At 36.7% G+C, this 24,145-nt stretch overlaps 1 protein-coding gene across 1 annotated transcript in view; it reads left to right on the top strand.

The window, feature by feature from the left end:
* The window catches only part of Glut1 (Glucose transporter 1), a gene marked incomplete in the record, with an annotated part of 492,009 nt that overhangs the window by 313,162 nt on the left and 154,702 nt on the right, over positions 1–24,145 (top strand). Inside the window, 1 exon segment of the mRNA XM_070100219.1 lies at positions 992–1,006. Within this exon segment, the coding sequence (XP_069956320.1) occupies positions 992–1,006 (15 nt within the window).

Below are 24,145 nucleotides of genomic sequence, written 5' to 3'. Positions count from 1 at the left end.
CTGTTAGTCAGTGAGAACATGTTGGATGCCTTCACTCTTTCTTTATTACACATCTTTTAATTCTTGGAGCTCTTTCTTCTAACTTGACTCAGAAAATCGTAATGACATGATAGCAAACAAATCATGCATAAACCACTGGACCAGTTGGCCCAGTGGTTTGTGTTGGCCAGGAGTTTTACAACTCTCTTGTCATGAGTTCATTTAAATTGGCCAGTGCTGCATAAGTTTCTCATTACTGTATATAATTTGTGATTTTTCTGGTGAGAGTCTTCTACCTTTGAAAACTCTTAGGTCCTTCTCCATGTTGATGTGTTTAATATTGTATTTTATGTACTGTATTAAACTGCTGTATGGGTGGGGTTTGAACCCATGGCAAGTGAGTGATAAAACTCAAGACCAGTGTGTTAACCACTGGACCAGCTGGCTACAAAATTATTCATCCAACTAGGTGTATTTATACTGCATAGGGAGGTTAGCATGGGCCACCTCTGTGACCATAAATTAAAGTTTCGACAGATAAATCTTCATATGGCCTGTTTTCATTTTCTTCCATTTCTATTACATGACACTTATCAACATTAAAATCCATCATTCTTTGCTCCACTTGATCAGTTTAACCACGTCTTCCTACAAGACTACACAATGATTTTTTCTGGCATAGGCTCTTTGAATCATCTGCAAACATGTTCATATATTTTTTATTCCTTCTAGCATTGTTGTTTAAATAAATTAGAAGTATTTTTGGGGTAAATATTGATCCCTGTAGCACTCTGCTGGTGACAATATCCCAGAAAACATTTTTACCTCGTACCACTGTTCACATTATTATTTTAAACAAAGACTCTCTTGTCCACTTTAATGCTGTAGTTTGTCTTGTATTCCAACATGTTTATCCGTCTCCAGATCAGTTCTCATGACAAACTTTTATCAGATTGTTTTGAAATCCAAATAAATGCAGTCTGTTTTTCTATTATGTTCTTGAATAACTTCTATGACTATGTTGCCTGTTAGTAGCTTAATGTGGTTAATATACAGGAATTTTCTGATTAAAAACTGACCTGTTTGCTACTTAGTTTTTGCTTTCTCAGTGTTTTATCCACTTTAAGCTCATGTCTTTTCCAGTAATTTTTCACGTGTTACAGATCTGTAGGTTAGGGAACCCTTCTTGATGTTTCTTTAATATTTTATTGTCATAATGTATACCATTGTCCATTTGTCTGCCAGTTCACCCATCTGCCAGTTCACCCAGTTGTAGTGAATGCTGAAAGATTTTCAAGAGAGGATAACCTGGTTTATCTGCACATTCTTTTAAGAACCCATGTTCCTGTCTTGCCTTGACTTACTGTTTTTTGTGTTATAGTAGTATCATTTAACCTCTTTAGATATTTCAAAAGCCTCTATTTCAGTTCATGATTTTTTAAACTTTAAATTCATGTAAACCAAAGTGTCATCTGTAAACACACAGTGGAACTATATTTAGTATCTTATATATTTCCTCCTCCAATTTGGTGATTGTATTGTCATCTTTAAATTCTTCACATTTATCATTTGTTAGTATTCCTTTGACTTTTGTCTTTGCTATGGCTCTTAAACCTGTTTTCCTTTGTGATAACCTTATTTCATCTTGCTGCTTTTGTTTGCAAGGCTGTGTTAGCAGTTGGGTTCCCACAGTTCAACTACCTTCTTAGCTAAGGTTTATTTCTTGCTACTGATGATGTTTATGTCTAGAGTTGTACATTTTCAGAGTCACAGCACCTCCCTTCATCATTTCGGCAGTTTAAATCTTGGTTCTTCTAGGCAGGCTGTGTTTGCATACCAAACTTTTATTCTTTCATTTAACTATTTTATTTGTTCCTTTTGGTGTGGCATAGGGGAAGGGAGAAAATTTTTTTTCCTAGAGGTATTTTTCCTCCATGTATGGATGACTGTAGTGATTAGTTGATAGCTTGATTGGGTGGAACTTTGGATTGTCTGGTTTTGGGGGGAGGATTTGGGCTGTTGTGGGGTGTAGTTAGAGGAGTTGGGTAAGTGTGTAGGTTGGTGGGGAGTGGGAGGGAGAAGGGATCTCCCTGAGTTTAGTTAAGGATGTTGCAGATAGAGGGGGGGTCAAGAGTTGGGGTGTTATGATATCTTATAGTAGGGAGTAGTGTTGGTGGGACTGCAAAAAGTTGGGTGGAGTGGGTGGGAGGGTGTTAGTAGGAGGCAAGGGTAATTGTTTCTGTATCTTTCCTGCTTACTGCTGTTCTGTCTCCTTCCTGGTTTTTCTTATCCTGATGCCATTCATTTATCTGTTTTATATTTCCTCATTCTGTTTTTTTTTCCTTAGTTCTGCTTTCCTTTAGAAACATCCTCTTGTATTTCTTGTGCACTCTTTAACTCTGTGTTGAATACTATTTTCGGAAGATATACTTTTCTTCTTTCACATTTCTTTATTCTCATGAAATTTATTAACTCATTTGCCTCTTGGTTTACCCCTGCAGCTGTCAGCATGTACCTCACTTCTCTTTCTTCCTCTTCACTTTTCTTTCTTCCCCTTCACTTCTCTTGGCTTGTGCTTCTTCTTCCTTCGCATTGCCCTAAAGGGCAATGCGAAGTTATCTTCATAAGAAATTTTGTTTACTTAAATCTTTATGGGTAAAATTAAACTTACTAGTACTATTACCAATTTTTTTCTCACTTTAGCGTCAGGAATTATAAAGATGCAACACCTGGGTATCTTTATTGGAGAGATGTTTGACTTACATAGCAGGCTTTTTCAATTTAATCCAGGAACATGATAGAGACTTATATAGTGTATCCAGTGATGAGTTGCAACAGTTGTAGACTTTCACAGGTGGGTGGAACCCAGTGGCAGGTCATGCCCATGTATTACACTTGTGTATCTTTATTACTGAAATATTTTTGCCTACAGAGCAAGCTTTTAGAGATGTTTACCTGTACAGCAGACAAAATGTCTCTTCACTAAGGATACGTAGGTGTTGCACACAGGCATCACCTTTGTCTGACTTCTTTTTGGGTTATCCTAGGTAATTTACACTATGTATGATAATTGTACTTCTGTGTACCTGTACCCAAATAAACTTACTTATTTATGTAATTGCACAAGAGGGTCCTGCCCACCTTTGACCACAGATATAACTGCTGCAATTCTCTACTTCTTCCACTGGCTACACTGTAAAAGTGTCCATTATCATATCTCTGTATTTGATTGAAAAAGTCTGTCATGCAGGTGAAAAGTCTGCAATAAAAATACCCAGGTGATGCATGTGATTTGTTTATCAACTTGATGGTATTGTATACCTTTGATCTAATGAAATAAGGCATCATCACCTATGCAAGTATAATAAACAGTATGCAGTACTGTTGATGATTAAGATGCATGTGCAACAGTTGGGTATCTTTATTGTTGGAGCATTTTGCATTAACAGTAGGCTTCTTCAGTCAAATACTGAAGAAATCTACTGTGTAGGTAAAACATTTCAACAATAAAGGTACCCAGCTGTTACATGTGTGTCTTAATCATCATCTTGTTGGTATTTTATACCATTTTTCAACACACAGTACTGTATCTACTATGAATTGGTGTGTGGGTGTATGAACTTTTATGTGCAGAATTTATTCTGCAATTTAAAGGCTAAGTTTGACAAATATTTATAAAAATTATGTGAATTGTCTCAAATTTTGGTTATGCCATTAGACATAGCAAGGCCTTCTTTCAATTTTTGTTTTTAATTCTGTAAATGTTTTCCGGGCATCATTTGTAACTACTACCTAACTCTCTTAGTTGTGGGCATCAGTTGTAACTACTACCTGACTCTTAGTTGTGGGCATCAGTTGTAACTACTACCTGACTCTCTTAGTTGTGGGCATCAGTTGTAACCACTACCTGACTATTAGTACTGCATGGACTGTTTTTTCTTGGATATGGAAAAATAGCATATACCATATAGTATAGATCTATAGCTGTTATTCCATGAGGTATACTTATTTCTTATGAGTATATTCAGTAATCTTGTACGTAAAATAAATGTTCATAGAATAAACTGACTTTTATGTTTAAACTATACAAACCAAAATTATTATTTACTTATTAATAAAACAAATTACTAGCAACTCTGAATTTTATTGGGTGAGTTGCACCTCAAGGAATAGAAAGAGTGAACATAGCCTCAAGCCTTGGCTAGAGGGACTAGGACAAGCCACAGGCTTCTTTCCCTCAGTAGGATATAAGCTATTACCATGCTTGTTAGTGCACATCCATTGATGCTGTACTCATTGTGTAGTCACTCTTAGCCATTTTTTGTGTTATGACATTGCCGTTTCCCACCAAAGTAGGATGATCTGAAGGAGGAATCACATTTATAATCACTCAGTATCTGCCTTTCAGAAGGCATATCTTAAGATAAAAGGTCAGGTTTATCTTCATTTTACACCCTGTAGCCTCTTCAACACTGTGACCTGAAGAATGAGACACTTTGCAATATTTGGGAATCTTTATTGAGGAGACGTTTCCCCAGCCAGTGGCTTCTTCAGTCCAATACAAACAAGAATGATGGAAGAAGAGGAAGAGTTTGAGGTAATCAGTCCCTCAGCCTGGAGTTGGTATCTTCAGTCCTTCATTGGACTGAATGCATCAACTCCAGGCCGAGGGACTAATTACCTCAAACTCTTCCTCTTCTTCCACTGTTTTTCTTTATATTGGACTGAAGAAGCCACTGGCTAGGGAAATGTTGCCTCAGTAAAGATTCCCAAATATTGCATAATTATTTCATTCTTCAACTTGTCAGTTTTTTAAACCATTTGCATCAACACAGTGACTTGTTTAACTGATGTTTTGTATAACTAATGCCGATGATTGAGAATTCAAGGCAGACTAATGAGGTGGGATTGAGGGGTGTTGCAGTTGACAATGGAAATAAGTTACTTTGTCTGACTTTTTTGGGGTTATCCTAGGTAATCTACACATATGCTGCTATATGCGATACTCTATGTAACTGTATGTATATCTGTGCCTAAATAAAAAACTTGCTTAAAACTAACAGTATTCAGTACAAAGTTTTCTCTATGAAAGCAAGGATGAAACACTAAGAAATAATAAGTGTAAAGGGCCCAAGACTTTTCAGCGCCTACGCCTCACATATATAAGGGAAATTATTAACAAACTGTCTTCAGGAAAAATCGTAGATTCCTTGATTTAGTGCCAGATCAGCTGGGCTGTGGTGCTTACACTAGACTGTATGCTGCTGCATCGACATCTTGACTGATCAGACCACCAAATAGGAGGCATGGTATGGGACTATCTAGGCTGCAGGGAAAAATAGCCCCAAAGCAGACAACAGGTAAACAATAAACAATAGTTATGCACATTATGATTGTACAAGAAAACTTAAGATTGTCTAAATGACTAAATTCAATTAACCAGCAAAAAATTTATTTCACATTGAATTATTGCAATATAAATACTGTCAGTACACAGAAATGCAATTTAAAATTAGCCCTGTTAAGAAAAACAATGAAGACAAAAAATTCTAGATACAATATAAGAAAAACTGAGACATAAGGTAAGTAAATAAGGTTTTGAGGAGAAAAGTGTAGCTTCAGTGATATTAGTAATTATACAGTACGACAAACTACTAGTGTTTGTCTTTGTGAGAAGTTCAAAAAAAATACTAGAACACTGAGGAAATATGTATAAGGTAGAATATGCAATAGATAAAATTGAAGATTTGTGCAGTGTGAATGAGTATAAAAATCAACATCTTAGAATTCTTAGTGGTAGGGTAACATTAATATAATGATAAGAATTCTACTAAGTGAATGTTATAATAATATGAACATATTAATTCAGCAGACTTTAAGGCATTACAGTATACATCAAAACGAAACTTGGGTTGAGCTCAAATTAAGATCTTAGAAGGAAAGGTGGACAGTAATTTTCAAAGTGATTTCCAACAGTGCAAGAAGGTGCTGCTTTTGTTTTTGTGTATAAAACTGAACTAAAGGTAATAAATAAACCATACATAAGTTATCACAGTAAACACACATTTAGCTAGATTACAAGTTTTTCAAATAATAAAATTTAAAATGTGTCAGTGCCTCCTTAATTAGTATTTTAAAATAGAAATATAGTATGCCAGAATTGCATACTCTTAAAATAAATCAAGTTAAGGATTGATGAATAATTGTGTATAAAGCATACTGCAAAGAAGTTTCCATACATAAGTTATGAATAAATGCTTAAAATAAACTAAAAGTAGCACATAAAACGTCCACACATTGTTGTCTTGATGTAACAGAAACCCATTTAAACTACATATTGTTGTGTAGGTCGCTAACAGCTGATGGGACCTGTGCTGGACAGGTACACGGAGGAGGAAGCGTCTAGACGTAGGTGGTGAGACGCCAGTGAGGGTCGTATTCTGGACAGCATGACTGCTATGGACACATGTGTCTCCTTGGGATGCAGGGCTGAGGTTTGTAGGTCCTGAATGCCCCAAAAAGAATATAGGGCATGTGTAATGTGAGTTGGCATTGTCAGGAGTAGCTCTCAAGTACTGTGCAGTGGTGTGGAAGGTCATCCCCTGGACTTGTGCTTTGTCATCCTAGAGTGAAATGGTTTTATGAAGTGCTGTGTATTTGTATAGTCCTCCAGACTGTGTATAGATAGTTCTGTAAAGTGCTACTATGATCAGTGTGACATATTGTGCAGGGAAGACTGTGAAACACTGTTCTGAAGGATTGAGTGCTGTGGTAATGATAGTCATATGCAGTATATTGATTTGAGGAGAGTATGCTGTGGAAAGTGATTGTGTACACTCGGTGCTATGGAGTACTGTGAGCTGGCTATAGTGTGTAGAGAGCTGGCAGTGGTGAAACATTGAAGCCAGTGTGGAGTGTCACAATTGTACTGTAATGGGTAACTGGTGACTATTGAAGGGGCTGAGTTGGTGTGCCAAAGACAATATTATGGTGGTGCTGTGGCAGTGTTCCAGGTCATGAGTGAGTCAGTTGTGCTGGGATGTGTGCTAGCATTGTTGAGGAATAATGTGTAAGCTGCAACTTACATGAGATGTGGTATGGAAATTGTGACTGTCTGCTGTGTATAATAATCTGAATGTTCTTGTCATCTTAGTTAAATAAAGTTGTCCGTCTCTTCTTGTTACTCAAGTCTTCAATCTACATACACAATTTTTGCTTTTCAACATCTTTTTTTTTATCAAAAATTCAGATACGATATACAGTACAGTACTTCTTTATCATTGTAAATTAATGATATCAGAATTAATAAATCTTGAAACATCTAACATTAATTAATAATTACCTATTGTGTATAAAATGGAGCTAAAGGAATCTATTTTATTATATGGCTATAACTAAAATTTAACTAAAATAGTAAATAAAATATTCACACAATGTTGCCTTAACATCATAAGACCCATCTAAATCATCTTTTTTCATGTAAAATTCTAATTATTATATATCTTTAATAATATTTTTCTGCTTGGGTTTTGATGAAACACGGAATAACAACCACTCAGTTTATACCTCTCTACCAGTATTAATTACGTCCCTACCACTTCTAGTTCAGTTACCCCCCTTCCACTTTGTTTTCTTTCTTGAATACCCATTTGTTTTGGTTGTTAAGTCCCGCGGGACAGCCAGCACCAGTTGGACAATCATCATCAGTAAGATAAGTACTTATCCACTTCGTTCCTCAATCATGGATGAAATTCAGAATAAAAATGAGGTTTTTTAACAGTCAACATACAGAGTTGTACTGAATATTCAGGTCTGCCACAGACCTACATGCTGCTCCTAATTTGCATAGTACTTAGGCTGTGTCATTTGTCATGTGCCTTTTTAGCATTTGCAGCAGAGGTTGGGGGAATATTACAATTTATATAAAAAATAGTAATTTGAAAGTAATATAGGTTTCCCCTCACTTTGTGAATTAGAATTTATGTAGTGACTTCTGTTTTAACTAGTAATTTGCTATTGGCTCATGTGATCAACCAAACCCAGCACCACTTGATCTTTTTATAACTATCTCTTTAAGTATCACTCTAACCTAATTTTTAAGAAAGAAATATGAAAAAGAAAATTGGCTTGTGCATGGGAACCCCAAAAAGCCTAGTTTGAATGAAATCCTGTGGTCGGTTTTCTGTTTAGGAATCTTGCTAAAGCAAAAGGGTCAGCATGCTAGACAAAATTAGACAGTGGTGACCCCAAGTTAGGACTCAGTATGGAAGTCGGGAGGAAAGAAGAGAGATAGTAGGGAGTCACAGGTTTGTAATGTGTTCACTTCAACCTGGACAAAGACAGGTTGATATATTGGTGGTGAAGAGAGGAAGCCAGGTAACTGCAAAAGTTTTATGATTGAATTTTGAATTTAAGTTTTTTTTTTTTTTTTTTAAGTAACTGCATATATTTTTTGTATATGGTCATTTAGTGCTTATGTGGTATGCTCATAATTTTTTGATAAAATGTTTTGATTTTTTTTATGTCCAATTATGGCACTGTATTAATTGTATGGGAGTGTGATGGAATTTAGTATTTTATTTTTTCAGCCAGATTTATTTGTTTTTGGTATATGGCTGCTTGGTGCTTAAGTGATGTTCACAATCTTTTTGTAAATATGAATCAAGAAATAGGGAATTTTTCTCAATTCTGGCTTCATATTAATGTGCTGGAATTGATTGTATTCTAAATTTATTTATTTTCATTTTTTTTTTTTTTTTTTTTTTTTTTAATGATCATATGGTGCATGTGTGGTAAGCTCATATATTTAGGGGTAAATATTGGTTGAGAAACTTGGGATTTACAATGAATATATTCCTACGTTTACATGTTATAGTTGGGTTGCTTCATGTGATTTTACTTTCTGTGCTATGGGTTAAAATGCATCTATCACATAAAGTGAGGGACACCTGTTGTTCTCAGGCACAGGGGGAGTTCATTCATGAATTTGTCAGAATGACTTACCATTATCCCATTTCTGGCTAAGAGCTGAAAAGTCAATTTTACTCTAGTCTCATATTGAGAAAATTAACTGTTTAGATCACAGTAACAAGTGGATCTTCTACCATTCATGGTCCAGCATTTGTATATAATATGTATTAACAGCAAATCCTTGACTTAACGGATCTAGATTTAAAGAATTTTGAAAATACTGCACAAAGTTTGCTGGTCAATTGATTCATAAACAATGGACAATTGTCTATTGCTGTACAATAATCACAGTAATGTCACGGTAAAATAATCTCATTTCTGTCTTCCACAATCATCATTACCAACTACCTGGTTTCCCCATTAGTATGTTAAATCAAGGTTTTTCTGTAGACAATAGAGGTATTTTGTTCCCTGGAACCATCCATCTTTGAGAAAATAGGAAGTACTTACTCACTACCTGAGAGTATATGCATGTTCAGTTCAGGGTGAACTGAGCTAGTTCTACAGTTCTCCTTCCCTCTATCCTATCTCCTAGTACATTCTCAATGAGGTTGGCTACACCTGCTCTCCTGTCAATCCTTTTTCGCATACACAGTGACTCGAAGGTTCAGCAGTATTTGATTTATGTTGTATAAATCAGGTCCTCTGTCTCTAGAGGTTCTTGACTTTTTTGTACCTGCAAAGGCAACATTAAGGTCAATGTCTCAGCTAATAGTCCAGTGATGAAACAAGATTGTAGGTTAAAAGTGTGTACAGAGGGCCCACTGATAGCTCAGTAGTTTCATCACAAGAATAAGTTAAACATTGTTTTGAGTCTGGGATAGCAATAGGATACAGTTTTGCAAGGAATTACAGCATTTCTTTAGAACTGTTATTTAAGGGCAAAAGTTATACAGGTATAGTAGTCTTAAGATGTGATTACTGAATTCTGGGCATTTTATAGGGTAGTTCTGATAATTGAATGGGCAGTAGCTTGCAGTCAATGGATAGTACAAAAGATGTGCTAGTGTAATAGCCACTGTTGCATAAGGTGGTCCCCAACTTCCAATTTGTACCTGTTTAAGTCTGTAAGTGTTACATAAAATTTTGTGTATTTCGTATCATTACTTTTAGAAAAAAAATTCTCTACCATTTTAGAAGATATTATTTTTTATCCTTTTAAAAAATAGTAACACAGAAGCAGCTCCCAGTATGGGGAAAGGTGTTGACAGTGAAAGGATTAGAATAGGAAAATATGTACGTTTTTGGAATAAATCATAACAATCATTGTAATTAACGTATCTGAAGTAGAGAAAAGGGGTGAGGACAAGTTCCTAGGCCTGTGTGCATATAAAAAATTGCTGATCACAATTAAGGCTTATATCTGGCTCATTTCTACAATACAGCCTCTCCTCACTTAGTGATGGAGTTCCGTTCCTAAGACCACATTGGTAAATGAATTCGTCGCTAAGCAAGGAGCATACTATAATGGTAGTGGGTTTGTGTCAACCATCTTTGATATTATTTTATTGTCACCTTTGCACCATTTATAACATTTCTGTTATATTTTTAAATGTTTATATAGTAGTGTACTGTATATTGTAATAAACAGAATAGAGGAAATAAGCTCTAATATACATTATTTAGGTGTGCATACTGGTCAGAGAGCTCGTCGTAAGATAAGATAAGATATGATTTCGTTCGGATTTTTAACCCCGGAGGGTTAGCCACCCAGGATAACCCAAGAAAGTCAGTGCGTCATCGAGGACTGTCTAACTTATTTCCATTGGGGTCCTTAATCTTGTCCCCCAGGATGCGACCCACACCAGTCGACTAACACCCAGGTACCTATTTGCTGCTAGGTGAACAGGACAACAGGTGTAAGGAAACGTGTCGAAATGTTTCCACCCGCCGGGAATCGAACCCGGGCCCTCCGTGTGTGAAGCGGGAGCTTTAGCCACCAGGCCACCGGGCCTGGTCTGAGTTGTCGGTGAACGAGTACATTGCTAAATGAGGAGAGGCTGTAGTATCAAAAAATGTAGGTATATTCTCCAAAATTTATTATGTTCCAAACACTTTACTTCTCTCTCACTTACCTACATATCACCCATGGAATTCGTACTGGGGTTCTACCTTGGCCATTCACCTCCAGCAAGTTATCACACAAAAGGAAACTATCAGAACCATCATAAACTTTTATTTTAGGCAATACAATATTCCCTTATTCAAATCTCTGAACCCATTAAATGTAAAGTTATAAATAATAATAATAATAATGATAATAATAATAATAGTAATTTTTATTTCTACAAGTACATGTTTAAGGTACACAGGCCTAGCTGTATTGTTCACCCCACATCTTTACAAAACATTTTACTATAATGCTGATGCTCATTTAACCCTTTGACTGTCGCGGCCGTATATATACGTTTGCGAGGTACCGTGTTTGACGTATATATACTCATAAATTCTAGCGGCTTCAAATCAGGCAGGAGAAAGCTAGTAGGCCCACATGTGAGAGAATGGGTCTGTGTGGTCAGTGTGCACCACATAAAAAAAATCCTGGAGCACGCAGTGCATAATGAGAAAAAAAAACTCCGACCGTTTTTTTTAATTAAAATGCCGACTTTGTGGTCTATTTTCGTATAGTATTTGTGGTTGTATTCTCGTTTTCTTGGTCTCATTTGATAGAATGGAAACTATATTATAGAAATGGAGGTGATTTTGATTAATTTTCTATAAAAAGAACCTGGAAATGGAGCACAAAGTACAGGAAATGTTTGATTTTTGCCGATGTTCAAAAGTGAACAAATGATGTCATTGTCCAATAAATGTCCAAATAGCCATTCTAATACGCAGTCATGAATGGGTTGATGTAATTTTTACAATTATTACAGTATTGCAGTAGTCTGCATAACAGTAAATCTTCTATTTTTTGTTTGAATAAAATTTCAAAATAAAAAGCAAGAGTAATATCACAGGGACCTGGAGACATGACTGATGAACAAAGAAAATGTTATTTTAGAGCCAGGAATGTCTGCATTGTTCATTCTGGACCTTATTTTGAAATTGTCGTATTTTTTAATTTTCGTGAAATTGGCCAAATTGCAAATTTCTGACCATGTTATTGGGTAGTTGAAATCGGTAAATGGGCAGTTTCTTGTACTCAATCGATAGAAAAAATAGAGTTCTGAAGAAATAGTTATGAGTTTGGTTGACTGGAATAACGGAATTAGCCGAAAATAGGGCTCAAAGTGGGCGAAATTGCCGATTTTTAAATATCGCCGAAGTCGCTAACTTCGCGAGAGCGTAATTCCGTCAGTTTTCCATCAAATTTTCGTTTTTTTGGTGTCTTTACAATCGGGAAAAGATTCTCTATCATTTCATAAGAAAAAATAATTTTTTTTTTTTTCGAATATTTTGCGACACCAGAAGCAACTTCAGGATTTGGCCCTTCGACAGTCAAAGGGTTAAGACTTCATGAAAAATTGTAACAAAGTAAGTAATTAAGTAAGACACTATAGTAACACAGTAAGACAGCAAGATACTATAGTTCTTTCAACATAATAGCTTTAAATGTTAATAAAGAGTTTAAAATGCAAATATTCTGCACTTAGGAGACTGAATCCATGACTGTGTTTTGGTTTAACTTTGACCATTAATGAATCACACAGAAACATCATCATAGTTTGTCTCCCAAATGTGGGTTATTTGTGTATTGTTTCAGCCACGGTATTGTGATTTGTTATTCTTTGTACATCATTTAAATTCATTTCTTGCCTTGATAGGGATTCAGATCAGCTCATAGAATAGGGACTAGTGGGATTCAGGTGAGCAAATACCAGTCTAGCTGCATGATTTAGTACAGACTGAAGTCTTTTAAGCAAGCTTTTAGGTAATCCCACAAACAAATATTTACAGAAATCAGTTTAAGAGGGAACAAATGCATGCATAAGGACCAAGATACTCTGTGAATCACGGCCTGGTAGGCAATTTTTATTTTTCCACGCTTGCTGTGGAAACATTGGGCGTGTTTCCTTATACCTGTTGTCCCGTTCACTTAGCAAGCAAGTAGGTACCTGGGTGTTAGTTGACTGGTGTGGGTTGCATCCTGGGGAACAAGGTTGAGGACTCCAATGGAAATAAGACAGGCAGTCCCTCAATGATTCACAGCCTTTCTTGGGTTATCCTGGGTGGCTAACCCTCTGGGGTTGTGGAGAAAATTCTCCAGAAAGGGGGATATCAGCCCAAACAAAATCTTATCTTAAGATATAACAATTTGGTTGATACACCTAATAAATAGAAATAAAGAATTCTGGTAGACACAGAGATCCTTCAGGTTGCAAGCTGACAGTACTACAAACAGATAAACAAAAATCTGTAATATGTATTTCTTTGAGATTTCCCCTGATAGTCAAAATTTACTCCTACTATCATTTAGTTTCAATTTTCTATTTGCCATTCAAGTTCGAACATCAAGCAGAAGATAACTAAAACAGAGTTTTCCATCTTCCACATTCAAAACTTGGATGCAAACATGTATATCGTCAGCATAAAGGATTACAGGGCATCAGTCAGTACCTACAAGCAGCTGTATTGGCTCGCAAGGTGAAAACACATCATGGGTGAATAGTAAGATTAATGGCAACAATACACAAATAACCCATACATAGAAAGAAACTTATGATGATGTTTTGGTTTGACATGGACCATTAACTAGTTACACACTATAAAATCACTAAAATAAATTGCAATTAAGATAATACAAGGATTGATCACTGGCCATGTTAAGGTATGCATGTTTTAAAACACTTTAATATAGTGTATGTATAAACTATCATCACAGACCCAAGAATTTTGTAGTGGTACAAATGCCTGGAAAAAATGAAAAATCCATGCTGCACTTCAGACCAAATCTACAACACACCATTACACTCGCAACCCCCAGTCCCATTGAGCCCCTCATCCAAATCTTGCACACGACAAAGTAATAACTATTTTATGTGAATTAGCAGATGGGTAATATTGCTGCCCAGATCAGTAGCTGATTACTCTGATATACTTGCACAAGTTATGTGACATTGTTTAACAAGTGTGCATGATTAGTTACATAAAGAGATCGAGTTACTGAGGGTCATGATTGAGGCACTTTCTATTTGAGTGATACATGTTTGTGGGATTACAGTGAATGCACTTTTCATGGCAAATCATAATATGTAAATGTTAAAAGCATTAAACAGAGAAAGGGCTTAAGAATCATCACTGAGAAAAAATCCCATCACCAGATCATATTAACCAAATTGTCAGACACTCCTATGCAATGTTGGCTAGCTCTAAAATAGTGTTTAAATATGTGGATGGAGGAAATATTAAACAAGCTTTTTTTCAATTTATGTTAAACCAAACTTGAAGTTTGTATTGGTGGTATTATGTCCATTTTACAACAGCATTTCCATAAGCAGGAAAAAGTTTGTAAAAAATGAGCTACAAAATGGCCCAAAAGTATTAAACATAGCTTCTTTGGCTAGTTAAGTCAAAGTCAAAGTTTATTTCCACATTATAACCTGTTTATACAGAAATAGGTGACACTTGAAGGCATTCAGAAAGCCCATGATTATGTAGAGCATTTTGGGCAAGCTTAAACCTAATTTAAGATTACAAGGGCAATAAACATTCAAATCAAATCAAATTAAATCATATCCTTTATTTTTTTGTACAGTACAGTGTGTAGTTCACATGTAATAAGATATTGTCAAGCACAAAGAAAGCCACTAGCATGTATGAGCATATGTATTTATGGTCATTAAATGTATACAAATAAGTATATAATGAATTAGATATATTATTGTACATGATTATAAGAAAATTTATTTGGGTTATAGTCTGGTAGTTTATAGGTAGAATTTTTTTACATTAGATGACATTTAATTCAAGAACTTGAGGAAAAGAGGAGATATAACTGCTTACAAGGCTTTAACAAGATATGAGAAAATTGGTTAGGAAATTTTCCCAACACCAGCAGCAGCAGGGAGAACAAGAGGTCATACTTATAAACATAAGAAGTTAATAGTGTTGAAAGGATACTAGAAAGTTGTTCTTCACAGTGGTAGAACAATAGGATGCATTACCAAGGAAAGCAGTAAGTGCTACACTCACTGGACATAAAAACAAATTTTTTGACAGCTTAAATAGGTAAAGAAAATGTTGCAAGTGTAGCTCTGCTCCTGTACCTACAAATAGGTAATTACTGTTTAATGCAACTCAGTATTGCATTGGCAATCACTGTTGTTTTCAACACCTGCCACATGGCACCACATGGCCCAACATACTTTCCTTGTCTTCTCCCTTTTTTTTTCTTCTTCTCTTTATTATATTTTTTTATCACTTACCAGCATGCACAACAACAATAGAATTACATCTTGAGTAGATGTATCATTATAGAAGGTATGGGAATGTGCAACTGTGTGGTGTACTGTTCTTGTATGACACACTGGCTTGGTGTACATACTGTATGACACACTGGCTTGGTGTACATACTGTATGACACACTGGCTTGGTGTACATACTGTATGACACACTGGCTTAGTGTACATACTGTATGACACACTTGTGTACATACTGTATAGTGTACATACTGTATGACACACTGGCTTAGTGTACATACTGTATGACACACTGGCTTGGTGTACATACTGTATGACACACTGGCTTGGTGTACATACTGTATGACACACTGGCTTGGTGTACATACTGTATGACACACTGGCTTAGTGTACATACTGTATGACACACTGGCTTAGTGTACATACTGTATGACACACTGGCTTAGTGTACATACTGTGTGACACTGGCTTGGTGTACATACTGTATGACACACTGGCTTGGTGTACATACTGTATGACACACTGGCTTGGTGTACATACTGTATGACACACTGGCTTGGTGTACATACTGTATGACACACTGGCTTGACACACTGGCTTGGTGTACATACTGTATGACACACTGGCTTGGTGTACATACTGTATGACACACTGGCTTGGTGTACATACTGTATGACACACTGGCTTGGTGTACATACTGTATGACACACTGGCTTGGTGTACATACTGTATGACACACTGGCTTGGTGTACATACTGTATGACACACTGGCTTGGTGTACATACTGTATGACACACTGGCTTGGTGTACATACTGTATGACACACTGGCTTGGTGTACATACTGTATGACACACTGGCTTGGTGTACATACTGTATGACACACTGGCTTGGTGTACATACTGTATGACACACTGGCTTGGTGTACATACTGTATGACACACTGGCTTGGTGTACATACTGTATGACACACTGGCTTGGTGTACATACTGTATGACACACTGGCTTGACACACTGGCTTGGTGTACATACTGTATGACACACTGTGTACATACTTGACACACTGGCTTTGTGTACATACTGTATGACACACTGGCTTGGTGTACATACTGTATGACACACTGGCTGACACACTGGTGTACATACTGTATGACACACTGGCTTGTACATACTGTACATACTGTATGACACACTGGCTTGGTGTACATACTGTATGACACACTGGCTTGTGTACATACTGTATGACACAGTGTACATACTGTATGACACACTGGCTTGGTGTACATACTGTATGACACACTGGCTTGGTGTACATACTGTATGACACACTGGCTTGGTGTACATACTGTATGACACACTGGCTTGGTGTACATACTGTATGACACACTGGCTTGGTGTACATACTGTATGACACACTGGCTTGGTGTACATACTGTATGACACACTGGCTTGGTGTACATACTGTATGACACACTGGCTTGGTGTACATACTGTATGACACACTGGCTTGGTGTACATACTGTATGACACACTGGCTTAGTGTACATACTGTATGACACACTGGCTTAGTGTACATACTGTATGACACACTGGCTTGGTGTACATACTGTATGACACACTGGCTTGGTGTACATACTGTATGACACACTGGCTTGGTGTACATACTGTATGACACACTGGCTTGGTGTACATACTGTATGACACACTGGCTTGGTGTACTGTACTTGTACAATGCAATAGCTTAGTGTACTGTACATATGAACTGTGTGGTGTACTGTACCTGTACAACACTAGCTTAATATTTTCCAAATGCCTTCTCACTACATTATCAGTTACTAAACTTGTTTAATGCATTTACACTTTCTCACTCTTTATTATATTTCTTAGGAGTCACCAGCATGCACATCAGTTGTACAATTAATGCCCATGTAGTTGTATCACTGTAGAAAGCATGTGAATGTGTGATTGTATTGTAATTGTGTTTGTGATACTGTACTATGTGATGAATGTTAACAGTAGGTTAAACTGAAAAGGCACAGCATTTGTTGTTCCAGTTGTTTCAGCACAGGCAAGAAAAAAATTCATGTGAACGGCTTATTCATTATAAAATTGCACATTTAAAGCAAATACAGTTGCTCCTCACTTTGTTGGTTCAGCTTAGGATATTTCAACTTTACGATGGCACGATAGCGATGCACATTCTGTACTATACAGTACTGTGAATTTACTGATAGGCCAAACTTGTATTCATTTATTTATCTTTCAATATTGGTATTTAGTTAAAGTAATTAATTGTTTATTTACTTATTCAGTGACAGTAGTTATTTATTTATTTATTTCATATTCATATTCGACACAATGTTTTCAACTTACAGTAGGTTCTTCTGAATGTAACACCATTGTAAGTCGAGAAGCACCTAATAATTTTATATTTCACAACAGACTAATAAGGGAGAAGTCATCTGGTAATGGCAGTTGTGGATGGAAATAAAATAGCTTTGCTGCCATCATCATAACTGTAACAGACAATTCTCTAATCAGTACACTTTTTCATTTGTTTCCAAAACAGCCATGTGGATTTTGTGTGATATTTCCAAAGTTAGTTAAGTTGAGGCTTTATTGTATTGCATCCACATGGCAGCTTCAGTGAGTTATCTGCAGTCAGCTTCCCTCAACACATCATTCCTCAAGGGTGGTGCCATGATGCCAGTGTAGGGCTTTTAATGTAAGGAATTAGACACATCTTCCATTTGCTTAGATTAAATCCAATTACTTCCCATTTCCCAGGTGCTGTATGACTCCATATGAGTTTACCCTTCATAGTAGTAATAATAATAATAATAATAATAATAATAATAATAATAATAATAAATATATTACATTTTTTATGTGCTTTACTATTGCTTATTAAATTTCTTATCAGCCACAAGAATGTACATTGGTGAATTTATTCAACAGGCCATTGGTTTACATAATATTATTCCATGTAAATATGGGATAAAATGTGTATTTACAGCCTTAACTAACCTCTTCAACACTAGGTTGGCATATGTCACTACTTTTGCCTTTCAAATTGCAAAACTTTGGTAAATAGCAAGGTTAGGTTTCTGGCTGTGGATTCATCAGTAAAAATTTACTGATTTGTGATCAGTTTAAAAATGTTTATAGCATTATTTATGTTAAATTCTGAAGTGATCAGCTCGTTATAATGAAATTCCATTTTAATTTAGGACAAGATAAAGGAACTTGCCTATTAATACTGTATGCATATTTATTTTGCTGTTCTGTTTAGATTCCTAAGCATTGTTATGTATGTTATTGCTGTGATAATAATAGTAATAATAATAATAATAATAGCAACAACCACATGGAATTTGTAAAGATTCTTGTAGCACTTACATACAGAATGGCAGGTGTACTATGTGTAGGCTAGAAGCTTGCCTACACACCATACAAACATTATAAGAGGGAAATAAAGAAAAAAAAGTTTTAGGCATTTCTTCCCAATTTACCAAAATTAAGATTCTTCCAGTGGGATCAGTCTGCCTGATCTCCTAGCTACCAGTCTTAATAAACTTTCTATGATCAATAGGTTATTTGATTTATTTACTTATTTAGTTTTTGGAGGACCATTTGTGTTGTGTAGGTTTTTTGGTTTTGATACTTTATTGTTAATTTTGAATATATTCATTTTTTTGTTTCAAGTGGTACTTTTGAGATTTAAATAAGAGTATTGGGAAAGCCACATATTTGTCATTTTTCCTGTTAGTAATTATACCTGCTTTTAATGTGGTTATCTTGGTCCATATTACACAAATAACCCGCACATAAAAGAGAGAAGCTTACGATGACGTTTCGGTCTGACTTGGTCCAAGTCGGATCGAAACGTCGTCGTAAGCTTCTCTCTTTTATGTGCGGGTTATTTGTGTATCGTTCCAGTCACGGTATTGTGCCTTTCTTTGTTATTTTTGGTCCATATTTGGTGTAGTGTGGTGGTAGAAGTGTCGGTGAATCTGGTGGGTCTTGTAATGGAGGTTAGTGCCGAACAGTGGTACATACTGCTAAGAAATTCTTAAACATTGGCTTCCTCTGCCTAATGTTACATTGCACCTTTTATTAATTACTAGATTTTGAAACTATCACTGAAGTTTTGTATATTAGTATACAGAAGTCTGCATATAGCTACAAATATAATTAGTCTTCTCTACTTTTAATATGTTTGCACATTGTATCTGAGTTTTATAGTAGATTGCAGTTTCTCTCTTCTTTTGTGTTCAATAGTTGTGAATGACTGTGTACTCAGGTATGTTATATCATCTGTTGTATCTTCTTATAACCAAGTCTTTCTTAGGATTTAGGATTATGAATGAGAAATTTATGTAATTGTATTTGTGTATACCTGAATAAACTTACTTATGGGTTCCTCGTTGACTGTTGCAGGCAACAGGATCTTGAATATGACAGATGTTGCCATTTGCAAGCAGGACTGGTTTGACTTCCTGTGAGACATTTGATAGGTCATTTATGTAGATGAGAAATAATAGCCAGCAAGGATGCTACTCTGAGAACTGTGAGGCCTGGTCATGGACTGGGTCATGGGGGTGTTGACCCCAGAAACACCCTCATGGTATACTCCAGGTATACTCTCTATCTTGATAGTTTGTGTTAATGGGGTAGTATAATTGATTGTCACATAATGTCTGTTGATGATGTAGAACTTTATGTAAGTGAGAGAATTCCATTTGATACCATAATGCTCTGGTTTCAGCAGCAAAATATTATGGTTTATGGTGTCAAATGCTTTTCTTAGATAAATAAAGAGACCCATTGGATATTTATTACTTTCTGGAACTGAAGAAGCAGTCTAGCATCTTAATGGTGGCATCATTGGTACTTTCTCCTGGCCCGAAGCCAAACTGGCAGGGGTTAAGAATATACATGTAATTGATAAATGCATATACATATTCATTTATACAGCCCCTCCTCACTTAATGATGGAGTTCCGTTCCTAAGACCATGTCGGTAAATGAATTCATCGCTAAGCAAGGAGTATACTATAATGATAGCAGGTTTGTGTCAACCATCTTTGATATTGTTTTAATGTCACCTGTGCACCATTCATGTATAACATTTTTTGTATAGTACAGTGGACCCTCGCCTAACGATGGCATTGCATAACATTAAATCCGCATAGGGATACATTTTAACGCAAAAAATTTGCCTCGCCTAGCACTAAAAAAACTCGCTTAATGCGATTCGTCCGAGACCCATCCACGTGCGGCCTGAGCCAGCCTCACTTGTTCCGTGGGTGGCATTGTTTACAAGCCAGCCTCTGCGGTCACATCCAAGCATACAATCGGAACATTTCACATCATCACAGCGTTTTTAGTGATTTCACCAGCAAAATAAGTGACCATGGGCCCCAAGAAAGCTTCTAGTGCCAACCCTGTGGTAAAAGAGGTGAGAAATACTATCGTACCACAGTCAACTGCTGCTGCACCACCGTCAGCTGCTGCTGCACCTTGGTCAGCTGTTGCTGCACCACAGCTGCTGCTGCACCATGGCCAGCTGTTGCTGCACCACAGTCAGCTGTTGCTGTTGCTGCACCACCATCAGCTGTATTACTCGAAGATGTGGAGAGTGTGTTGTTGGCATGGCTTAACATGAAACAATTATCGAGAAACGATTAACCCAGAGGGTTAGCCACCCAGAATAACCCAAGAAAGTCAGTGCATCATCGAGGACTGTCTAACTTATTTCCATTGGGGTTCTTAATCTTGTCCCCCCAGGATGCGACCCACAACAGTTGACTAACACCCAGGTGAACAGGAAAAAATGCCTGGAACTAGTGCTCATATTGGTGAGGTTAGTGGGGAGGATGTGGAAGAGTTGGTGGAGGAGGACAGTGAAGAACTAACCACTGATGAGCTGCTAGATCATCTTCAACAGCAAGAGGCCACACTTGAGGAAACTGCTTCGGAAGAGGGGAGAGAGAAATTGAAGAAGTTGCCTACTTCAAAGATTAAGGAAATGTGTGCAATGTGGCTTAGAGTGCAAATCTTTTTTGATGAAAATCACCCTGATACAGCTATTGCAAGCCGTGCTGGTGACTATTACACTGACAATGTTGTGAAACACTTTAGGAAAGTCATAAAGGAATGAGAGGTACAGGCCTCTATGGACAGATATGTTGTGCGACAGAGGTCCAGTGACTCTGAAGCTGGCCCTAGTGGCATTAAAAGAAGAAGGGAAGTAACTCCAGAAAAGGACTTGCTACCTCAAATTCTAATGGAAGGGGATTCCCCTTCTAAACACTAAGACCATCCACACTCTCCTCTCCTCCCATCCCATCAATCATCACCAGATCTTCAATAAAGTAAGTGTCATGTATTGTACATCTCTTCTTCAGTTTGTGTGTATTAAAATTAATATTTCATGTGGTAAAAAAAATTTTTTTTTCATGCTTTGGGGTGTCTTGCACGGATTAATTTGATTTCCATTATTTCTTATGGGGAAAATTAATTCGCCTAACGATAATTTCGCCTAACGTTGAGCTCTCAGGAACGGATTAATATCATTAGGCGAGGGTCCACTGTATTTCTAAATGTTTATACAGTATTGTACTGTATATTGTAATAAACAGAATAGAGGAAATCAGCTCTAATATACAGTGTATTTAGGTATACATACTGGTCAGAGCCCGTCATAGGTCTGAGTCGTTGGTAAATGAGTACATTGCTAAGTGAAGAGAGGCTGTATACCGTAAAACCTCTCATGAATGGATTTTGTCAATTTCTGACAAAAAAATTGGTTAGACAAATGTAAGTATCGGACAAAATGGACAGAAGTCTGTAATTCTGGATTTCATCCATGGTGATAATGTCCAGCAGTCTTCTGATGTATTGAACCAAACTCGATGACTCTGACATTTGTCCGGTACACACCAGAGCAGCCACGTCCAGGAACTATCTATTTTCATTGTTGCCTGAGTCGTAGGCCACCCGCACCGGTTTATTATTTGTGCTCACTCACATATACACTCGTCATTCAGTCTCCAATTTTCCCTGCATTTCAAGCACATTGTGTGACTTTATTAACACATTAAGTAAAATGCAGTTAACAATGGCGTCTAAAGTAAGTGGTTGTCCCAAGCGGAAACACGGGGTTCTCAGTGTTTGGCAGAAACTTGAACTAATAAAGAAGGTTGAATCTGGCATCTAAATGGCAAGGGTATAAGGAATATGGTGTTCAAAAACAGTGTCTTACAGCCATAGAAGGAAAACAAACTTACAGACTATGCTCTTAAGCTTAGTGTGGATGATAGTGAAATTTTACTGCTCGTCTGATTCAAAATAAAAGTTATTCAAAGTCACCACTATCACTCACAGCAGTTTTGACCTCATCCCTCCACAAAAAAGGTAAGTAAAATTACTGTAAATTGCATACAATACCCTAAAATTACTGTACTGTTGTACTACAGGTTACAGTACCAGTATTCTTAGCGTCTGGTTATCTTCTGCATCAGTGGACCAAGTCCACTAGTTCAGAAGTCAACCAGACGATTATGAAAAATTAATTCCATAATTCGGAAGTTTCAGACAATCAGTAATGGCATACATGCCACCCTCCCCCAGTTAGTCCATTAATGAGAAGATTCACAGTATTATCTTTTCTAAGATTTGAGACAATAATTGGTCTATAATTGTTGACATCAGTAGCGTATCCTCTTGTGGACCAGGTTAACGTGAGGTCACTTAAGAATCTTAGGAAAAGATTTGGTTTCAAGAAATTTATTAAATAGGGTTACAATAAATGGAGGTAGCACATGGACTGCTTTCTTGTATATGAATGGTGGTATGTTTGCATTTTTACCTCCTCTGTTTTTAGTGCATTATTTTTATCACCTCTGTCGAATTTGTTGGGACAGGTGGAGGGAGTCTTTATAACTACCACTGAGGTAATCACTAACCTGAGAAATAGTGCAGTTTTACTGGCAAGGTTAGTCTCTATAGTTGAGAAGCCATTAAGCTTATTTACGGTATCAGTAATATGAATGGGGGTTTATTAGGTCTAGTCAGTACAATTTCTTTGGGATTAGCACTTTTGCATGAGTCCATTATTTAAGAGTGTTTTCTAACCATACCAAGGGTGGGGTTAGAGAGTCACAAAACTCCAGACCGATGCGTTAGCCACTGGACCAGCTAGCTACAATAAGATTCATCCAACTAGGTATATTTCTGCACCATAGGAAGGTTAGCATAGGCACCACTGTGACCACAAATGCAAGTTTTTACAGACGAATCTCCCAGTAGCGTGGCCATTACGATTTTGCGAGTTGTGTTTTCTATGTCTTTTCGATATTGCAATTTATTTCTTGGAACCTGCTAGCATAATATAGCTGTTTGGATTTTTATATTAGAATAGAAAGTGTTAATGTATATCTTTTTGCTCGTTCTTTGGGAATTAAGCCTATTTTATATTGTTTTCATAAGTTTTCTTCTTGTCAGTAGCTCTGAGGATGTTGTTGATTAGCCAAGGGAATTTTCGTACTGCAGCCTGGCCCCGAGCCAGGCTTGTCTGGTGCTTGCCTGGTCAACCAAGTAATCTGATTGATCTCTCAACGTGTGCCTGGAAAAAATACAAAATTTTACTTTCCTATTGAAGAAATTTAAAACATTTGTACACTTGATTACAAAATGTAACATGAGTGGCAAAGTACATTTTAAGATTCGGATTCAAATTAATATTGTTTATTTCAACACAATACAGTGTTTGTACAGAGATGGCTGACATTTAGGTGTGCATGCAAAAACCCTTTAGTATGCAGAACATTCTG

The sequence above is a fragment of the Cherax quadricarinatus genome, chromosome 72 (assembly GCF_038502225.1).
Source record: "Cherax quadricarinatus isolate ZL_2023a chromosome 72, ASM3850222v1, whole genome shotgun sequence".
NCBI classification, from domain to species: Eukaryota; Metazoa; Arthropoda; class Malacostraca; order Decapoda; family Parastacidae; genus Cherax; species Cherax quadricarinatus.
Note: the sequence above shows the minus strand (reverse complement) of the source record. Positions and strands in the feature narration are given on the sequence as shown.